Source organism: Enhydra lutris, unplaced genomic scaffold (genome assembly GCF_002288905.1).
Source record: "Enhydra lutris kenyoni isolate GAN:26980312 unplaced genomic scaffold, ASM228890v2 scaffoldscaffold10, whole genome shotgun sequence".
NCBI classification, from domain to species: domain Eukaryota; kingdom Metazoa; phylum Chordata; class Mammalia; order Carnivora; family Mustelidae; genus Enhydra; species Enhydra lutris.
This window is the reverse complement of record NW_019154094.1, coordinates 14,728,733-14,748,196: the sequence shown is the minus strand read 5'-3', so window position 1 is coordinate 14,748,196 and position 19,464 is coordinate 14,728,733. Positions and strand designations below refer to the sequence as shown.

At 39.5% G+C, this 19,464-nt stretch overlaps 1 protein-coding gene across 1 annotated transcript in view; it reads left to right on the top strand.

The window, feature by feature from the left end:
• The window catches only part of LOC111143860 (dynein axonemal heavy chain 12), a 208,273-nt gene extending 190,805 nt beyond the window's left edge, over nucleotides 1-17,468 (top strand). Inside the window, exons 65-73 of the mRNA XM_022497828.1 lie at nucleotides 1,374-1,511; nucleotides 4,820-5,053; nucleotides 5,319-5,507; nucleotides 7,306-7,409; nucleotides 8,543-8,747; nucleotides 13,642-13,779; nucleotides 14,226-14,317; nucleotides 16,020-16,087; nucleotides 17,278-17,468. Coding sequence (XP_022353536.1) covers nucleotides 1,374-1,511; nucleotides 4,820-5,053; nucleotides 5,319-5,507; nucleotides 7,306-7,409; nucleotides 8,543-8,747; nucleotides 13,642-13,779; nucleotides 14,226-14,317; nucleotides 16,020-16,087; nucleotides 17,278-17,468 — 1,359 coding nt within the window. The remainder of the gene's footprint in view (nucleotides 1-1,373; nucleotides 1,512-4,819; nucleotides 5,054-5,318; nucleotides 5,508-7,305; nucleotides 7,410-8,542; nucleotides 8,748-13,641; nucleotides 13,780-14,225; nucleotides 14,318-16,019; nucleotides 16,088-17,277) is intronic.
• Nucleotides 17,469-19,464: the final 1,996 nt, after the last annotated feature.

Here is a 19,464-nt window from a genome sequence, read left to right as displayed (position 1 = left end):
ATTGAATTCTTTGGAAGCCAGCTAGTTTCTGCTTAATGATACCTTCTGTGTTCCCCTAGTTCTAAAAGCAATACTTTTATTTGAAATTCTGGGAGAAGAGTAGGATATTTGATGGGTTAGTGAGAAAGAGAGCTTAATAAAATGGAGAAGGTAGTACAGTGTCTGATCCCCATTGAGGGTTTTAGCTTCTGCAAGAAATCCCAATATTTCTCTGATATAACAGGTGCATTTTTGGCCTACAAGTATGACCAAAAATATGGAGGGATTATGATCTCCTTAAGAAAACCCCATTGGGATGGGGCACCTGGGTGGCTCAGTGGGTTAAAGCCTCTGCCTTCGGCTCAGGTAGTGATCCCAGGGTCCTGGGATCGAGCCCCACATCGGGCTCTCTGCTCCACGAGGAGCCTGCTTCCTCCTCTCTTTCTCTGCCTGCCTCTCTGCCTACTTGTGATCTCTGTCTGTCAAATAAATAAATTTTAAAAAAATCTTAAGAAAACCCCACTGGGTGAAAATACATGGAAAATACAGGCAAATTAGGTTACTGCTCTCACTGCCAAAAGTTTTTCCCCTTTTAAATGTTTCACCACAGCTTTCACTCCATTTATTTAAAATATGCTTTAATTTATGTACAACATTTTAAGAATATAGTTATTCAGTAAGGCCATGGTGTACTTGCATTTTAATATTATATAAATAATTTCTACTACATCATACGAAGATAGCTGGATTTTTCATGCATTTGGAGCTATGCTTGAAATTATCGAATTTAAAACATCAAGGTAGCATACTTGAAACTTACTGGGCGTTCCTCAAAGAGGTGGGTGACCATCCTCCAGAGTACTGACATAGGCTCAAGGAAAGGCCCATCCCTTCTGACATACCTGTCACGCATATGAAGATGCCAGGCCAGAGTAAACAAACAGGTTTCAAAAATGATCTCCAAATGGAAAGTCATAAAATCAGGAACTATATATTGGGATTTATTCCTATCATAATAATTAATTATGCCCTTGCCCTTCTCGTCTTAAGCATATACCAGTGAGTCTGTGGGATAACATTTTAAGTATTGAAGTTGTAAATATCTGTGAAGCAACACCAAAGTATGCGTAGCCAGTACTTTGGCAAATGGTAGAATTGTTGCATTTTAACAAAGTTTAATATTGCAGTTTGTCTAGCTTTGGGGGTTTTAAGTCATAACATAAACACTTTTTATAGCATGCATTGTTTTAGTTAGCATGTCTTTTTTAAAAAGAAGTTTACAGAAATATATGATCATAGAATCTTATAATGAAAAAAAGGTTGTTGATTCCCCTCATTTTGCTGATGGAAATCTGATCAGAACTTTTTCTTGTTGCCTAATTTTTATTCTCAAGACATGGGAGAAGTTGCTGTTTGGAGTTTGTTTTTTTCACGCCCTTGTCCAAGAGAGAAAGAAATTTGGTCCTCTTGGTTGGAATATTCCATATGGATTTAATGAATCAGACTTACGCATCAGTATTCGACAACTACAGGTAAAATTAGAAAGAAATAAGCATTGATGGCGGATCACTGTGTGTCAGGCCCTAGACAACTCCCTTTGCTTAAAATAAACTTAATCCTCCCAACATCACTAGTGGGTGGGTAGATGGAGTAATTATAACCGTGGTTTATGAAGCACTATCTCTGTGGATTTTTTCTGGTGCAAGTAATGGAAAACCTGATTCAAACTGGCTTCAACCATAATGAAACTTACTGTCTCAGGGAGCCTGGGTGGCTCAGTTGGTTAAGTGTCTGTCTTCAGCTCAAGTCATGATCCTAGAGTCCTGGGATGGAGCCACACATCAGGGTCTCTGCTCAGCAGGGAGTCTGTTTCTCCTCCCTCTGCCTGCCTCTCCCCCAGCTTGTTCTCTCTCTCTCTTTCTCTCTCTCTTTCAAATAAATGAATAAAATTATTTTAAAAAAACTTATGGTCTCACATAAAAAAAAGTAGTACAAAGAAAGGACAGGCTCTAGAGTTGGGTGACTGAGCAAGTGTTTCCATCAAGGACCCGGGTTCTTTCTGTCCTTTTGCAATGCCCTCCTCAAGTGTTGGCTTTATATGGGTCCTCACTATACTCTCTTCCTCTGCTCAGCCAAAGCTACAGTTTAGCTCTATCAGTCAAAAGAAATAGGCTGCCTACTTTAAGTGAAAAAAGGAATTTATTGAAAGAGTATTTGGGTAGATCATAGAATTCCCAAGATGGCTAGAGAGCCAAGGCATCTGGAGTCATATCTAGAACTCACCATGTCATGGTAAGAGCAGGTCCTCAACCCTGGTTGGATATTTGACACCACAGCTCACATAGCTGCCACATAGATTCTGGTCTAGGGCAGGCCCTTGAGGTCATCAAAAAAGATTCTTTGCTATTCCTGCTTTTTTGTGCATTGCACCCCAGTTCAAAGTCTAGCTCATGGGTCTAAGCCGTAATTATAAAGGAGGCTGGGAAGTGAGTGTTTGGTTTTCCAGTTTCTATAGACTCACAAAGAGAGATAGTCAGCAGCCCCCCAGAAAAAAAATATATCCGCTATAAATTCCTACTTAGACTTTGAACTAGGCACATTACTTCATTAATTCTAGTCTTTGCAGCAACCCTATAACGTTGGTATTATCCCTATTTTTGAGAAAACCAAAGCTATAAGAAGTGAGCTTGCCCACTGAGGTAGGATTTGAACTCCAGTCTGTCCAACTCCAATACCTTTCCCATTATTTCTGTCCTATTTTTACCAAATATAGTAATCCAGCTGGACAACCACAGAGTATTAATATGTTTCTGCTTCTTTGCTGTGACAAGAGCTTTTGTGACATGGGGCCTCATAAAGGGAAATGGGACCCATTGTGTGCTGTTAGATTTCACTCAGGTGGGGCTTTATAGGGCTATGAATATTTAATCATGTTTATACCATAACTGATAATTTTTATAGAAACTCTTGGTATATTATCAACTCTTTTTATTTCCTCTAAGCAAGGCAGAAACCTGAATTAGAACAAATCTGTCAATTTGAAAATCCCTGGGCAACTGATGAAATTGGTCCTTATAGAATTATAATTACATGACAAAATGACATTGATCTTAAACATTTTTCTTAAAGAACAATTTAACTGATACAGCCTAAGCTTGGAGAACACTTTGCTGATACCATCCTACTGCAGATAACCGGTCAACTGAGAATTCTCCACCTTCTGGCCAGGTCCCGGTCTGCAGCCTCTGGCGTCTTCAGCCCTCCCAGCCCCAACATTGGAGCTAACAGGCATAGACTAAATCCTCTTTTTTATCGCCAAGAACTGGGTACTCGAGAAGGGGGTCAGTCTTTAAATCATCTTCACCTGGTCCTATCAGCCAGCTACCTCTTGTCTCCACAGAGGCAGATCAGCACACTTAGGGTTAAGTTCACAACCAAGGAATGAAATATTAGTCTCTGTGTCTTGCATATGCCACAATTTTAACATGAATTTCTCTTGGGATCTCTTCCTTTGGTTTCGGGAAAGGGGGGAAACCCAGTTAAACCTACCTTTTCCTCCCCCAAAAATAAGAAAGGGAGAAACTTACCTCTTTCACAAATAACTTATCCTGCCACAAAGACAACTTCCCTGTGTCTCCTGTTCATATCTCTTGATACTTCTCTTCCTCCTGAAAACATGGGAATCTCAAAGAATGATACCTTCTTTTAACTTGGAAATATTTTTTCTTAACTATGCATCAGTTCTGTTATAATTCCTGCACTCTTAGGTAATCTTCAGTGGCAGGAAAAGTTCTCATCTGGTAACCTATACCATCCCAATATATATATACCAAAAGTTCCTGTCTATGGGAAAAAAGTAAAGGATCTGGAACTGGAAGAAATAAATTCAGGCTTTCATATCATTTCACATTTCCCAGACTCTGCTTCCTATTTGATACGGTTATTGGGAGATGAGTAAGATAATGTAAAAGCTATGCAAATAGTAGTTTTTATTACTATTGTAAGTGGTGTCATATTGTGTGAACCAGGATTTGGCACTAAAATTTGGGATTACTTTGTTTTAATGACATTTAATGACAGTGCCCTAAGTCAGGCACCAGGTTCTCAGCCTGGGCGCTATTGGCATTTGGGGTCAGATAGCTCCTTGTTTGGGGCTGGCCTGTGTAGTATTTAGCAGCATCCTAAACTTCTGCCACTAGATGGCAGTAGCACCCCCCAACCACCGATCTAAAATGTCCCCAGATAGTGCCAAAGGTCCCCTAGGGGACAAAATTGCCCCAATTAACAGCCAGTTCCCTAAAACAAGGTTTATTCAAATTCATATGAAAAAGACTTGGTAATTTCCATGTCATCTTTTTTTGTTAAATGTTTTTCTTGTTACAGAAACAATGCATGTTTATTTCCCCCCACCCTAAAATTGGAAGATGCAGATAAGCAAAATAATTTAAAATAAAAATAAAATAAACACTAATGGGGCACCTGGGTTAAGCATCTGACTCTTGACTTGGGCTCAGGGCGTGATCTCAGGGTTGTGAGATTGAGTCCCATGTGGGCTTTGGACTTTGAGCGGTGCAAGGAGCCTGGTTGAGATTCTCTTTCCCTTAGCCCCCCTCCCCATTCTCACTCTTCCTCTCTCTCAAAAAAAAAAAAAATTTAAAATTAAGTGAACACTAGTAATTGTAGCCTTCCAAAGGTAAGTTGTGATGGTAGTTCTTTCAGCACCACGTCTGTGCATATAGATAGATGATTGACAGATAGACAGGTATTTAATGTCATTTTAAAATGGAAATGAAGTGAAAAATGTTAAGGTTTTTCTCATTTTATTTTTCCTTTGTTTCAGTTATTTATAAATGAATATAATACTGTTCCATTTGAAGCTATCTCCTACCTGACTGGGGAATGTAATTATGGTGGAAGGGTGACAGATGATTGGGACAGACGTCTCCTCTTAACCATGCTGGCTGACTTTTATAACCCACAAATCATTGAAAACCCTCATTACAAGTTTTCTCCCAGTGGAAACTATGTTGCACCTCCTAAAGGCACCTACGATGAGTACACCGAATTCATTAAGGTAACTGATGCCACTGAAAATAGCAATTTTCAGTAATTCTCAATTTTCTGAAAGCAAATAATGTAGAGGGCTAGACAAGTAGTATGGCTTCAGTCAACTTTCAGTATCTTTTGTTTCTGGCCATTACCGAAAACTGGAAGAGTTTGGTTCCTGGGTGCTTAATGTGTAGGTGATTTCTAACCCTTTTAGGTCTGCATGCGTTTACACCTTATGAATTAATGTAGCTGGTGGAAATGTGATGCTTGCTTCATCTGTTTCCTGGCAGAATCTTCCATTCACTCAACACCCTGAGATATTTGGATTACATGAAAATGTTGATATTTCCAAAGATCTGCAACAAACCAAAGTCCTCTTTGAATCCTTGCTCCTCACCCAGGGAGGCTCCAAACAGACAGGATCCTCAGGGAGTGCTGACCAGATTCTACTAGAAATCACCAAAGATATTCTCAAGAAGGTGATGTTTAGTTTAAAATATGTTGCTTATCCTATAAATTAAAATGGTACTGAAATGACATTCTGAAGATTCCATTTAGCAGCATTAGTACCTTGTGTGAGAAACTGAGCCTTTCTGAGTCTTAGTTCCCAAATCTGTAAAGTGGTGATCATAGTACTAGCCGTATAAGGTTCTTGTGAACATTTAAGAGGCCATGAATTAAAGAGCTCTGCGTGATGCCTGGCACAGTGTAAGTTCCTAGTAACTACAGTTGTGGATGAGCTAATGAACATGTGACTTATTATCATTTCCAAGCAAAGATAATGGATCTGCTTTATAAAAACTGGAGGAAGTGGTCTGAACTTGCTGGTTCAAGGGGTGAATGGTTTTTAATCAACTTTAATCTATACCTTAGGGAGGGGGCACAGGGAGTAAGATCAGCACTAAATTAGTAACTACAGCTTTTTTGTTTTCCTTCATACTATAGCTCAAAATACTTAGCCTCCAGGTAAAGTGAAATGATACTCTTTTCTCACTTTTTTTCTATGTCTTAAATTCAATAAGGAAATACTAAGGGAACTTTAAAAAGATTATGGTCACCAGCGTGGATCTTCACAGTTGCCCTCCAGGGTAAATGCTGTAATTAGCACCATATTTCAGTGTCAGGTGTTCTGATAGAGCAGAGCCTGACCTGTGGTCTACCTGCCTGGAAAGCCCACAGACAGCAACACTCCTCTCCTCTGCCTTGGTGGCCTTGCCTTGTGACTTTACAATAATTCTTTTGCTCCACTCAGGGACCATTATCTGGACCTCCCTGACTGGGAAGCTTCTTTGCCTTTTAGGAGTGTGAATTCCAAGGTCTTGAGGCTTGATTATCAGTCCCAAAGTTCCCTTCACTTCTCAAGCATCTCACAGGTGCTTCAGAGAAAGCAGACACTTGACACCTTCTCTCTCCCTGTTCCTTGGACCCTTGCTGTAGTCACACACACATTAATTATTTGAAAGTGGGATAAGCTAAGCTATTGGGAGCCAGTTGATAATTGATTGGAAATAAATATAAAACAGGAAATGGCAAAATCGGTTTTATCAGTGAAAAATAAGATTCAGTTTACAAAAGGAAATTATACAACGTTTCAGAAATATATACCTTCTGCAAAGTGCGATAGCATGTAGCAAAGAGCATGGGCTTTGCAGTTAGAGACCTGTGGATTTAAACAGATCATCTTTTGGCTGTGTGCCCTGGGCAGTCACTCAACCTCTCTGTAGAGTTGACCCTGAACAACAAAGGTTTGAACTCCACAGATCCAGTTATATGTGAATTTTTTTGATAAATACAGCACAGTACTATAAACATATCTTCTCTTCCCTAAGATTTTCTTAATCACATTTTATTTTCCCTAGCTTACTGTATTGTAAGAATATAGTATGTAATACATATGATCTACAAAATATGTGTTAATCAACAGTTTATGTTATTGGCAAGGCTTCTGGTCAATTGTAGGTTATTAATAGTTAAGTTTTTGGAGAGTTGAAGTTATACCTGGATTTTTAACTATGCGGGGTCGGGGGGTCGGTGCCCTAATCCCTGTGTTGTTCAAGGGTCAACTGTACTTGAATAGCCTCGTCTGTAAAATGGAGATGACAACAGCCCCCTGAGAGTGCATGGTAAGGATTACATGCGGTAATGTACGGAAAGCAGTTAGCACAACGCCGAGTCCGTAGTAACTGCCCGGGGTTAGCTACCAGTGACATGATAGCTGAATGAAACGAATTATCCATTCTGAAGGTAATACGTAATCTTCAAAATCTATTTTCTTAGCTACCAAGTGATTTTGACATTGAATTAGCGCTACTGAAGTTTCCTGTGAGATACGAAGAGAGCATGAATACCGTGTTAGTACAAGAAATGGAAAGATTTAACAAGTAAGGATCTATCTCCCCAGTGGTTCAGAAAACAACCAATCAAAGTTGATTAAAAAAAAAGCACACTGGTTTGAATTACAATTTTTAGAAAAAATTATCAAAACCTGTCATTTCCTTAGGATCCACCTGCACGCTCTAAAGTAGTATGGTGTTCTGCCCAGCAATGAAGGTACCTTTTAGAATGCAAAAATGATGGTGGAAATGAGATCTGTTTTTACTGGTGAAAATATTCATTAGTCGTAATTCTCACCCACCTGTTATTATTCTCCCCAGGAACTAAAGACCAAATGAGCCAATGACAAGTCTTTTGTCATTTTTCTGCCACTTGATGCATATACACTTCTCTTTCCTTCCTGAGTCCCACCTAGGTCGATTACATACCCCATGACAGTGAACAAAGTATTTGCTTTGAATATTTTAATTGAATTTTCTACTATTCAATACCGGCTTAAGGTATAGAGAAATTGTTTTGAATGAATTATGAATTTTCTAAGGTGTTTTCAAGTTTATTTGGGTTTCTGGACTTGTCGACACTTAAAAATATACCAAAACACTGTGATGCCTTAATTCAGCATTTTTTATACAAAGACCATATGTTTTATATGTAATAACATACTGTCTCTCAGTCTCTCAGTTGCCTAGATTTCTAGCCTAAAACCCTCAGCTCAGGTCTATTTATGGTGTTCTTAGCAGTTTGGGCCTACATGGGAAGCAAAGTATTTGCAAATATATCCATGAATTTATGGTTTATGCTTTAAGGAATTATTTTGCAAGTTTCAGCCTTTGCATTACACCTTCATAACTTTTTTTATATTTGCATTTTACCTTTTAATGGTATTTACCTGACATTTTCCCTAAAATCATTCTCTGCTTAAATTAGCCTGGTGTTAAGCCATAACACCCAGAAAGTAGCAACGTTGATATATTATTTTCTATATTATGTAATGATTAAAATGAAAAATGTTTATCCAAGTATCACCTAAAAGTACCTTCCCTTACCAAGTGGGAGATGACTCCATATGGGGAAACACTCCCATAAAGCTGTGAATGAGATTTCTGCTGTTTCTTCTGAAAGACAGACATTGGTATTTAACCTCACATGTACATTGATGACTTAATTTCTTTCTTTGCAGTTTAATTAAAACTATACGCAACACTCTACAGGACCTTGAAAAAGCTATTAAGGGAGTGGTTGTAATGGATTCTGCACTGGAGGCACTCTCTGGCAGTTTGCTTGTTGGAAAGGTTCCAGAAATATGGGCCAGACGATCATACCCAAGTCTTAAACCCCTAGCAAGTTATATCACAGATTTTCTAGCCCGGTTGAAATTTTTACAGGTAAAAGATTATATGTTTTATTTATATATATACATACATATAATTTTATTTTTTGGTTGACTGGAGAGAGATTAGAAATGCTCCGATCACTTGAATGTCTCTGAGTTGAGCAGTGTGGTTAGCAGTTTCATGGTAATCTAACCAAACATTTAGAATATTGAAAATAGGGGCATCTGGGTGGCTCAGTCAGTTAAGTGTCTGCCTTCAGCTCAGGTCATTCTGCTCAGCAGGGAGCCTGCTTCTGCTTCTCCCTCTGCCCCTCCTCCTACTTGTGTTCTCTCTCTCAAATACATAAATAATTTTTTTTAAAAGAAAAGAAGGGGCACCTGGATGGCTCAGTGGGTTAAGCCTCTGCCTTTGGCTCAGGTCATGATCTCAGGGTCCTGGGATCGAGCCCCACATTAGGGCTTTCTGCTTAGCAGGGAGCCTGCTTCCTTCTCTCTCTCTGCCTGCCTCTCTACCTAAATGTGACCTCTGTCTGTCAAATAAATAAATATTAAAATAAATAAATAAATAAAAGAAAATATATTGAAAATAACACATACTTCAAAGTACTGAGTAGAAAGTTAAAATTTTATTTTACCCAAGTCCAAGTAATATGTGACATTTATATTTTTTTAAGATTCTAGGTTTGTGTCTGTCTGAGACCACATACTTGGTCTCGTGATTTTAATACTGGTGGTAAATCACAAGAAGAACCCAAGATTTGGATTCACCAATAATTAGCCATTGTCTTAAAATCATTGCTTCTTATCCCCTAACTCATAAAACAAAAAAGTTGAGTGCTTTGAAATCTCCACCTCCCCCCTCCAATCCCAAACACACACATAAAGGATGTTCAGGGCACTATCTCTCTTCTCCAGCAACTCGACTTGCCTGCATTGTATGATTACTGTTTATGTTGGGGCTAAGAAGTGTGGAGAGCCCCCAGAATACTTCCTGAAAATTCATATTAGGTATATGATTCAGTTGCCTTTCTATTACAGTAGAGCTTTATTTGTTTCACTGTGGAAGCTAATCATAAAATAGCCAGTGCTTATGAAGATGAACAGTATCTTATTGTTTCAGTCTGTTTTGTGTTTTGAGAGCGAGCAAGCACAGGAACATGCATGCCTATGTGGGGGAGGGGCAGAGAGCGAGAATCCCAAGCCGACTCCATGCTGAGTGTGGAGCCCATCGCTGGGCTTGATCCCATGACCCTGAGATCATGACCTGAGCTGAAATCAAGGGTTGGATGCTTAACCAACTGAGCCACCCAGGCGCCCCATTTTTTTTTTTTTTAATTAGTTAGTGGGTTTGTTCTTCTAGTACACATGCTTGCCATTTGTATTTCTCCTGTGAATTGCCTCTTCATCTCCTCAGCCCATTTTTCCTCAAGGCTGTTTCTGAAAAATAAATTTATAGGAGCTTTTTGTGTAGATTTTACATTTAACAGACAAAAAAAAACCATCTAGGAAACAGCAGTTTTCAGTGTTCAGGCTGTAGGAGAGTTGCCACTTAACATAAAACAGTCCTCCATAAAACAGTCAATTTTATCTCACAAGGCAACAGTCTGATGGTGTGTGGTAAGAACTCAGCAAAAGTGGACTATTCTTTGTTAAAGGCATTTGATAAAGTTCAACAAGTTATGATGTTACATAACTTGTTGAACTTTATCAAATGCCTTTGCAGCATTTATTGCCAACGAGGTGACTTTTTTCCTTCTTCAGCTTGTTATTGCATTGAATTATGTCACTAGATTTCCAAGTGTAAAACCACCCTTGTGTTTTCTAGAAAAATTCCTGTTGGTCAGTGGATCCTTCTTCTAGTGCTTTCATCAATTCCATTTGGCTATTTTTAGGGATTTTGATAGACATTGCCTAGTCAGCCTCCAGAAAAATTATTTAACTGTATCCCCGATGACAGTGAATATGAGTGCCTGTTTCTCAGAATTAACCCTTTTCATCTTTGCTGACTGGATAAGTGAAGCTGTATGTATCAGGCCAAGTCCTAGCCACATTTACAGCTGCCTTCTGAGTTCCTTCTGTGTGTACCGGCCTCTTCCCATCCCTTACCAAAAGCATTTGACATACGGTTAATCGCATCCTCCCCTTGCCACAATCTTCCTTTTTTTTTTTTTTTTTTAACACTTTAGTTCATTTCCCAAGCTTTTCTGAAACCTATTGGAACTGCTTTCCATTTCCCGTATATTGCTTCCTTCCTAAAGGACCTCGAAGAGTCATTACTTTGGTATTTTAGAGGGGTCCTGGCATGGTGCCAACAGGGAGAAGCTCCAGGACAAATTTCTTTTGTTGTTGTTAATAAAAACTTCATGCCAAACTCCCTACTCTCTGAAATTTGAATTTCCCCCTTGGAATCATTCCATTCAAATGAGTAAGAAAGATCTCAGTCATTATTGGGCACTTCTATCACCCTTCGCCACACACCTTCCTCTGAATGGATCTCTCCCCCATTGTCCTCTTACCCTTAGGGAAGCTGTATGGTTTTCCCCTCTCCTTTTTTTCTCCTGGACTCTTGACTTCACCTCCCAATGCATTTTAGAGTTAACACGTTAAGCAAATGAGTTGTCCAGAGTTTTCTCTTTTTTCTTCTTTTCTGTCTCACCATTCATCCTAGTTACCTGACACTTAGTATCTGTGTGACTTTGAGCAAGATGTTATTTATCTTTCTGCCCTCCAGTCGCCTCATCTGTAAAGTGGGAGGAATAACTCGCTGAGTTATTTTGTGAGCCAAATAAGGTAATGCATGTAAAGTGCTTAGCACAGTGCCTGGCACGCACTAAGTAAATGGTCGCTAACTCAGAAACCCTATACAAGTCGCTGACCCAGATACCTGTGACATTCTTGGCTAAACAAAGCCCTGGAGTGAGCAGGGGAATTTTCTATACCCTTGCCTTCTGGGCTCTAACAGCTTTTTTGTTCATGGTGCTGGTTCTGCCTGGCTTGTGTCCTTGTCAAGCTCCATTTCTTTCTCTACCTCTTCTTTTTTATGCTTTATTTTTAAGATTTATTTATTTATTTGAGAGAGACTGGTGGCAGGGCAAGAGGGAAAGAATCTCAGGCAGATGCCTTGCTGTGTCCTCCCCGACCAACACCAGGTTCGAACTCACAATCCTGAGATCACGACCCAAGTAGAAATCAAGAGTCCAGTGCTTAACCTGCTGAGCCACTTAGGCACCCCTCCCACCTCTTCCTGATTTGATAGCTTGTACTGTTGTGACATCTCTAGCACCAGTCTTGTCTCTTCTTCCCAGGAAGCAGAGCTGGCTTCTTCCCACAGTGCACTGCTCGCTCAGAGACAGAGTTCATTTTATTGATTCATCTGTTCATTCAACCAATAGGAACTGAGACACCTCCCCCCCGGCTTTGTCCAAAACATCTTGTTGTATCCTCTGTGAAATAAAAGGGTGAAGACCACATGAGCCCTGCCTTCGAGTTGCCAATAGCCTACAAGGGGATAAGCTTATGTATCTAAGAAAAGACAAATTCAGTAGACTAGGGGATGCATCATAAAAGATCAACTCGTAAAATGTTCTGGGAATTTGAAGAAGGGAAAGAGTTCTTCTAGCCCAGGAAAGCAGACAGCTTGTTTATTGGATGAGGAAGCCTTTGAGCTGGGTCTAAAGGATAAGAGGTTTTGGACACTGGGGGAAATGGAAAAGGACTTAGAGATAGCTGTGTGATGAAAGGCACTATCTCATTTAAGACTGATTCTGCTGTAAAAATTCTGACATAAACACAAAGTTTATTGACTCAGTAATTGGAAAACCCAGGGCATCAGGCTGACCCGGGCTGCAGAATGGCTCCCTGGTCTTGGATTCTTGCACCTTGTCTCCTGCTCCACTTCTAGAGGCTTGACTCCATCCCTAGGGAGGTTCTTGTCTGATGGTAGCAAAAGAGCAGCAACTCTGGCCCCACATCGACGTGGTTTCAAGGAGCTGAGCGTCTTTTCCCCACAAGTCCCAGCAAGAGTCTCTGCATCTCTGGCTTTGACTGGGTCACGTGTCCATTCCTGAATCCATCACGATGACTGCAGGTATCCTCGGCCGGCCTGAATCACGCGCCCACCCCAGGAGGTGGAGTTCCTGCACCAGAAGTGCTTGAGTTGAGAGTGTGGAAAGCCTCCATCGGGGTGTTAAGAGTAGTGTCACTTGAAGATAAGCCGAAAATACAGCAGATGTCCATCCAATGCAGAGAAGAGACCAGCAAATAGTCAGATTAGAATGCCAGATGCTTGAAGGGGAATTAATAAAAGGGACCAAGCTGGGAATACAATTTGAGGCAAGATTGTGAGGTCTCTCAAATAGGAGACTAAGGTGCTGAGACTTTAGTTTGTAGAGTAGTAGTTGATCTCTAAAGAACTATGCAAGGTGCTAAACCCAGTCCGAGCCATGCATGGTGCAGTTGACTCTGCAAACATGACTCTAGATGTACTAAAGAGAGAGGGAAGACGTGAGAAGACGGACACATCAGTACAGAAAGAAGACGTGGATCTCTGGAGGGGGCAATGGGAGTTGAGAGGTTTGAGGAGCTGGAGTCAACACACAGGGGCTCTGTGCTATGATGTGTAAGATGGCTGAAGGTAATGGCTTTTGAGTGGGGTTAAGTAATATAAAAATTTCCAAATAATTTACCTTTGGCTCTTTGCAGAAGATGTGAATCTTTCAAACTTTGTTTTATTCAGTTTAATGTTAAAATTAGTTTGAACTTTCCAAGAAGAGTAACTATAAAGGCAAAGAAGTAGAAGGCCAAAGTTGTATGTTTTGTGTGTCAGGGAAGAGAGTCCTGTGATGGAAAGTGTGGGCAGCACAAAAACCAGAATCGGGAATTGTCTATGAAGTGAAGCTGTGTGAGTTGGAAAATGAACATAATGTATTTTTGTTTGCCCTTTACAGGACTGGCATAATTCAGGAAAACCTAATGTGTTCTGGCTCTCAGGATTCTTTTTCACCCAAGCCTTCCTTACTGGAGCTATGCAGAATTATGCCAGAAAATACACCATCCCTATTGATTTACTAGGATATGAATTTGAGGTACAGTAACCCCCTGAACTCCACAGTCTATTATTATATCAAAATCATGTATTTAAGCAAGGAAGAGATACAGAATTCTTATCTTTATGGTCCATTATAGACTATTTGACTTCTTTCCATTCTTTGTGTTTCATGAAGAAAGTAGATGATACTTGTCTTGCTGTGTCTGATAGGACTTTTCTATATTTCAATTTTCCACTCAAATACTCTAATGCTCCTCTTCTGTTTTAACAAAAATTAATATAAGCTACAGTAAAACCCGATAGAATGCTTTAAAAAGAACTATATTATACATTTTTATATTTGCACTTTTACCGAAAATTTTATATAAGCCATTATAGAGTGGAGTTTCCCTGAATACGTTCTGGAAATTGAGCAGATGTTTTCCTTATGAGACAAAGTTGTCTGGGAAAGAGACCATTACAAGTGTGGGCCTCTCCCTTCAGGTTATTCCTTCAGATACATCTGAGACGGCCCCTGAAGACGGCGTGTACATCCACGGATTGTATCTCGACGGAGCACGCTGGGACAGAACAAGGTCAGGGCTCTCAGCCGCAGAGACATCTTTAGTTGTAGCTAAATGAGTAAAATACAGCATCGGCTGCCTCCCTCCCTCCCACCCCATCAAGGGCCTCTTCTAGGGAATATGGCAAGCAGTAAAAAATAACAGAATCCTTGCCATAAATCATTACTCAGGCTGGAGCAATTGATAAGTATTTTTAGGTCCTGAAGAATTTTTAGTTAATATTTCAATGGTCTAACTAGTAGAAAATTTAGCTGAAACTATTTTCTTCTTCTGTTTTAGGACTGTTACCTTCTGTCTTATAACAGGCAGGAGTGCCTCACTTTCAAACATTTATGGTTATAGTAAACTTCCCCTTTCTGTTGGTGAATGGAAAACTTTCTCTTAGATTTTGATGACATAATAAATAAATATTTAAAATCAACACTGAATTTCCAGCTTGGAAAACTGAGCATTGCTATTCTTGTTTAACATATGTAGGGAAGGGGCACTTGGGTGGCACAGTCACTTATGCAGCAGACTCTCGGTTTCGGCTCAGGTCGTGATCTCAGAGTGGTGGGATCAAGCCCTGAGTTGGGAGTCTGCTTGAGATTGTCTCTCTCTCCTTCTGCCTCTCCAGTTCATGCTTGCATAAGCTTTCTCTCAAATAATATATAAATTTTTAAAAATGTACATAGGGCTAAGAGGGAAGGGGAGAGATTATTTCCCTTGGAACCCTGCTCTTTATCAGTCCATTAATAAGCACAATCCTCTGTTTCCAAGGTCAGGGTTAGGCTTTGCTCTCAAAGGAGGGTTAAAGGCTGAAGCCCAGAGAATCACTTGAAGGCAGCAAGATGGAGGCTCTAGAGAGATTGTTCCAAAACAGGGCGAAGAGGAGACTTACTGCACCTAGTTCCTGTGGTTATTTCTGTCTCTCTTCTTTTTCACCCTACTGACATTTGTGTTAACTTACCTTTCCTAAAATATGTATTCATTCATCTTTTTCTTCCTTCTTCCTCCCTCCTTCCTTTCCTCTCCTCCTCCCCTCTTTCTTTCCTTCCCTCTTCCTTCTTTACCTTCCTCCTTCCCTCCTTTTTTCGAACAAATAGACAATGTAGCATAGGGAAAAGAAACCATGTTTTCTAGATAGGCAGATGTACATTTGAATTCTGACTCTGGCACTTAAGGTCTGTGTTACTGTGAGAAAACTACTCAATCTCTCTGAGCTTCCACTTTTCATTAGTGGAACAGGAATGGGGACAAGGTCACAATGGGGACCAAATGTGATACAATAGTGTTGACCTCATGGATTGTGCTTAAAATGTGGAAGGTTCCCTAGGCGGCTCAGTTGGTTAAGCATCTACCTTTGGGTTAGGTCATGATCCCAGGGTCCTAGGACTGAGCCCTGAGTTGGGCTCCCTGCCCAGTGGGGAGACTGTTTCTCCCGCTCCCTCTGCCCTTCCCCCTGCTTGTGCTCTATCTAAAATAAATAAATAAATAAAATATTTTTTAAAAAGTGGCAGGAATTGATATTTGTCCACTGTTCGCACACACTGCCTTGCCATAGTTATCTTTTGTTTAATTATTCATTGTCTCTTCCTTGGCTGTGTTTTGTTTTGTTTTCTATTCCTTTCTCTGAGTATTTCTGATCCTCTCTTGTATTAAAAGCCAATATCTAAATAGCAGTTTCTAGAAGCAAATTTCATCTTCTAATAAACATGTTTATTTCTCCTCTCAGTGGATTGCTTGCCGAACAATGTCCCAAACTTCTATTTGACCTGATGCCCATCATATGGATAAAACCAAGTAAGTCTACCTCTAATAAAGTTTCTTGAGAGGTTTAGAGAAGGGTAATCATAGATATTTTTAACGGCTCCCCCAATTAAGTCTTTGTTCAAACCTATTAAAACATTGTTTAATTACAATAAACAGCGACTGAATGTTTACATTGGAAATATATTGTTCCCCTGTTTTGTGTTGAATTCATGTTATTCTGGAGATATCATTCTGCCTCTTTTTGCTCTTATCACATGGAATGCAACATTTTCTCTGCCCTTCCCCCACACTTCTACTTTTCCAGAGTCCGGAGCGTCCCATCAATATTTTGATGCTGAAAAGTCTTTGCACACCTCTCAGAAACACACAGCTGGTGGCTAGAGTCTTCTGGCTACAGGAAACTCTTAGGCTCCAGAGCCATCCAGGTGCCCAAAGGCACAGCTGTTGCAAGGCACAGGGTGTGGAGGCCAGCTCTGCTCTCCTGGGAAAGCTACTTGCTCCTTCCTGTCTTCTGCTACCTTTATTTTTCCCCGAGTCTGAACAAATGAGACTCCTTCGTTTTTTCTTTCTTCTCTAGTGTTTTTGTTCTCCTTTAACTATCAATGGAAACATTTCCAAATCACCCACAATCACCACCTCACAAATTAAGCATTTTCATTAGTAACGCAGTTCAATTATAACTCCAAGAAATGCAGCCTTAGTTTAAAAAGACTCCTAATATCTCATATCGGGCCTTTCAAGGATAATATGTAGGTTCTTTCTATGAGTAGGTAAGAGTTAGTGAGTTTTTCCTAGTAATAAGCTGCTGAAAGCAAACAGTAACTTCCACTTCTTCTGATTTATGCATTTCTTGTATTCGGGCTCTAAGCAGCAGTGTCCTCTCTTTTTATGCCCGCCTCATTACATAATGTATTTTATTCCTTCTTCCCTACATTCTCCTCCTCTCCCACGACCTCCCGAGTGTTTTCACGCCTGCTAAGTTATCAGGATTCCTGAAAGCTCTCGATTTCTATCCTGTAGACCAAGAATCACGCACCACATGAAATCATTTGTCTTGTTCCACAGCCGTAATCATATCCCCACAGTAAACTAACAATAACAACATCAAAATGTTCAAATATTATAATCATGATCTTCGCTTTAGTACTAAAATAGTTGTTCTTTTAGTCCCAGGCGCTGCTTTCCCTTTACCAAATGAATGTATTTCTTTCTTTTCCAAGCTATAAAGTCTCAGATTGTGAAATCGAATGCCTACGTCTGTCCCCTCTACAAGACAAGTGAACGTAAGGGAACACTTTCCACTACAGGACATTCTACTAACTTTGTTATTGCAATGTTGTTGAAGACAGACCAACCCACTCAACACTGGATCAAGCGTGGGGTTGCTTTGCTGTGTCAGTTGGACAACTAGATTGGAAAAACTTAGGAAAATATATGAAAGACATTAAAAAAAAATGTGTGTTATCTTCACATACTTCAAAAAATACATATATTATAAAACCAAGTATCTTCGTGTCATTTTTTTTTTTTTTTTTTGAAGTAGGCTCTATGCCCAGTGTGGAGTCCAACACAATGCTTGAACTCAGGACCCTGAGATCAAGACCTGAGCTGAGATCAGGAGTTGGATACATAACAGACTGGGCCACCCAGGCACCCCATGTGTCTTTCTTTTAAATGGTCTTTTCACAGTCCTCCTCCCTGATGTATCACTCTTGCTTGACTGGAATACAGCTCTTCCAGAAAACCTGAAGGAAATGTTTCTTTGAAGCATATGAGAAACTTTGGAACTTCTATTTATTTGCTATGTAGGTGAAAAACAGATTTGGGGAGACTAACTGCATAAAACTTAGTATCAGAAAATATGTTTTCACAAGTGTTAAGTCATGTTTTCAGCTTCAGTAATAGTTGACTTTCCACTCACCTACCCGAGGGGATTCTAAATAAGGAAAATATCAAAACAATCCCAGATCTAAACCCCTTACATCACGCTTTTATAGCATTAGCTCCACTGCTCACAGTATCCCTGTGTGGAGGCAAGTTAACTCAGACAGTGAAGTCTGCGTGCAAAGGCAGTAAGATGGCTGGGGATGGGCCTACACACCGGTGCTATTGTGCTGCTGGGCATTGCTTTCATGTTTGATTGGAAATGCCAAGTGTCTCTTTGTTATGTTTAATAGTTAATATTATTTAGCATATATTCATAATGGTCTAGATTAACAATTTTAAAATATTTTCAACAAAACAAAACTACAGTTGAAATTTTATTATCTTGTGTGGAATTAATTCCTTCCTTGGGAGTCTCAGGACACTTTAGGCTGCAGCTTTCTAACATAGGGGAAATGTAGGTGGGGCTCCCCCAGTGACTCAGAATGGGTGGGAGAGACACTGATAAATCCGTCAGAGAAAAATGGCCTCTCCAGTGGAAAACGAATGCTGGTCTGCAGTGGCTGTATTTTTGAGTCTTATCCCTTCGCACAGCCAATCCCTTGCAAAAGCATTTTATACTAGGAATAAAATGTTTAGTCCTTTAAATTTGATGAATACAGCAGTGAAGAAAAGAGATCATGTTTCCAAAGAGAGCTAATCCACATGTAAAAAAAAAAAAAAAAACAAGGAGAGTGTGCCAGACTGTCTTATGATCAGGTATTTATAGTACAGCTATTAATGGAATGGTCACTACAGGGGAGCGGAGAACCTAAATATAAATGAAAATTCTGATGTGCTAATCTTTGACAGTGAAAACTTCCATGCTCTCCTGAAGGATATACCAGAAGGTAAAAAGTCTTTGGTATGTGATCAAACCTATTCTATGCTAAAACAGAAATGCGCTTTTAAAACCATTGAGATATTGCCTAATAAAATACATTATTCTTTACTACCAATATTCCGGTACAGGTTGTTTTATGAGAGGACATATATTTCTATAACTTTGTTTTTAGTATTTACTGTTATTTTCAGTATAAAGATGTTCTTTGGGGTGAGTGCTACAATGACTGAGAAAAAACTCCTAAGCCAAGACTAAAATCATTATTTTCATAGTCAAAATGGCACTGACCTAATTTTTATATGAAAGGTGGTTTTTCCTGAATAGGCTTGAAGTAAATGGCTACTCATGGAAACTTCTAATGTATGTTGAATTTGTAGCTGTTCAGAAAACTGTTTTAAATATATGGGGAAAAAATTTAACGAATTTTTTCCTAAATTTTGCATTTTCTTTACCAATCCTATCAATTTTGTGGGTTTCTGAATTTCATTTGTAATTTTAAGTATTTGGTTATCTTCTTTACACAACCGGAAAAATATTTTCAATTCATTCTGCCTTTACTTTTTTTTTAATTTTTTTTTTAAGATTTTATTTATTTATTTGACAGAGAGAGATCACAAGTAGGCGGAGAGGCAGGCAGAGA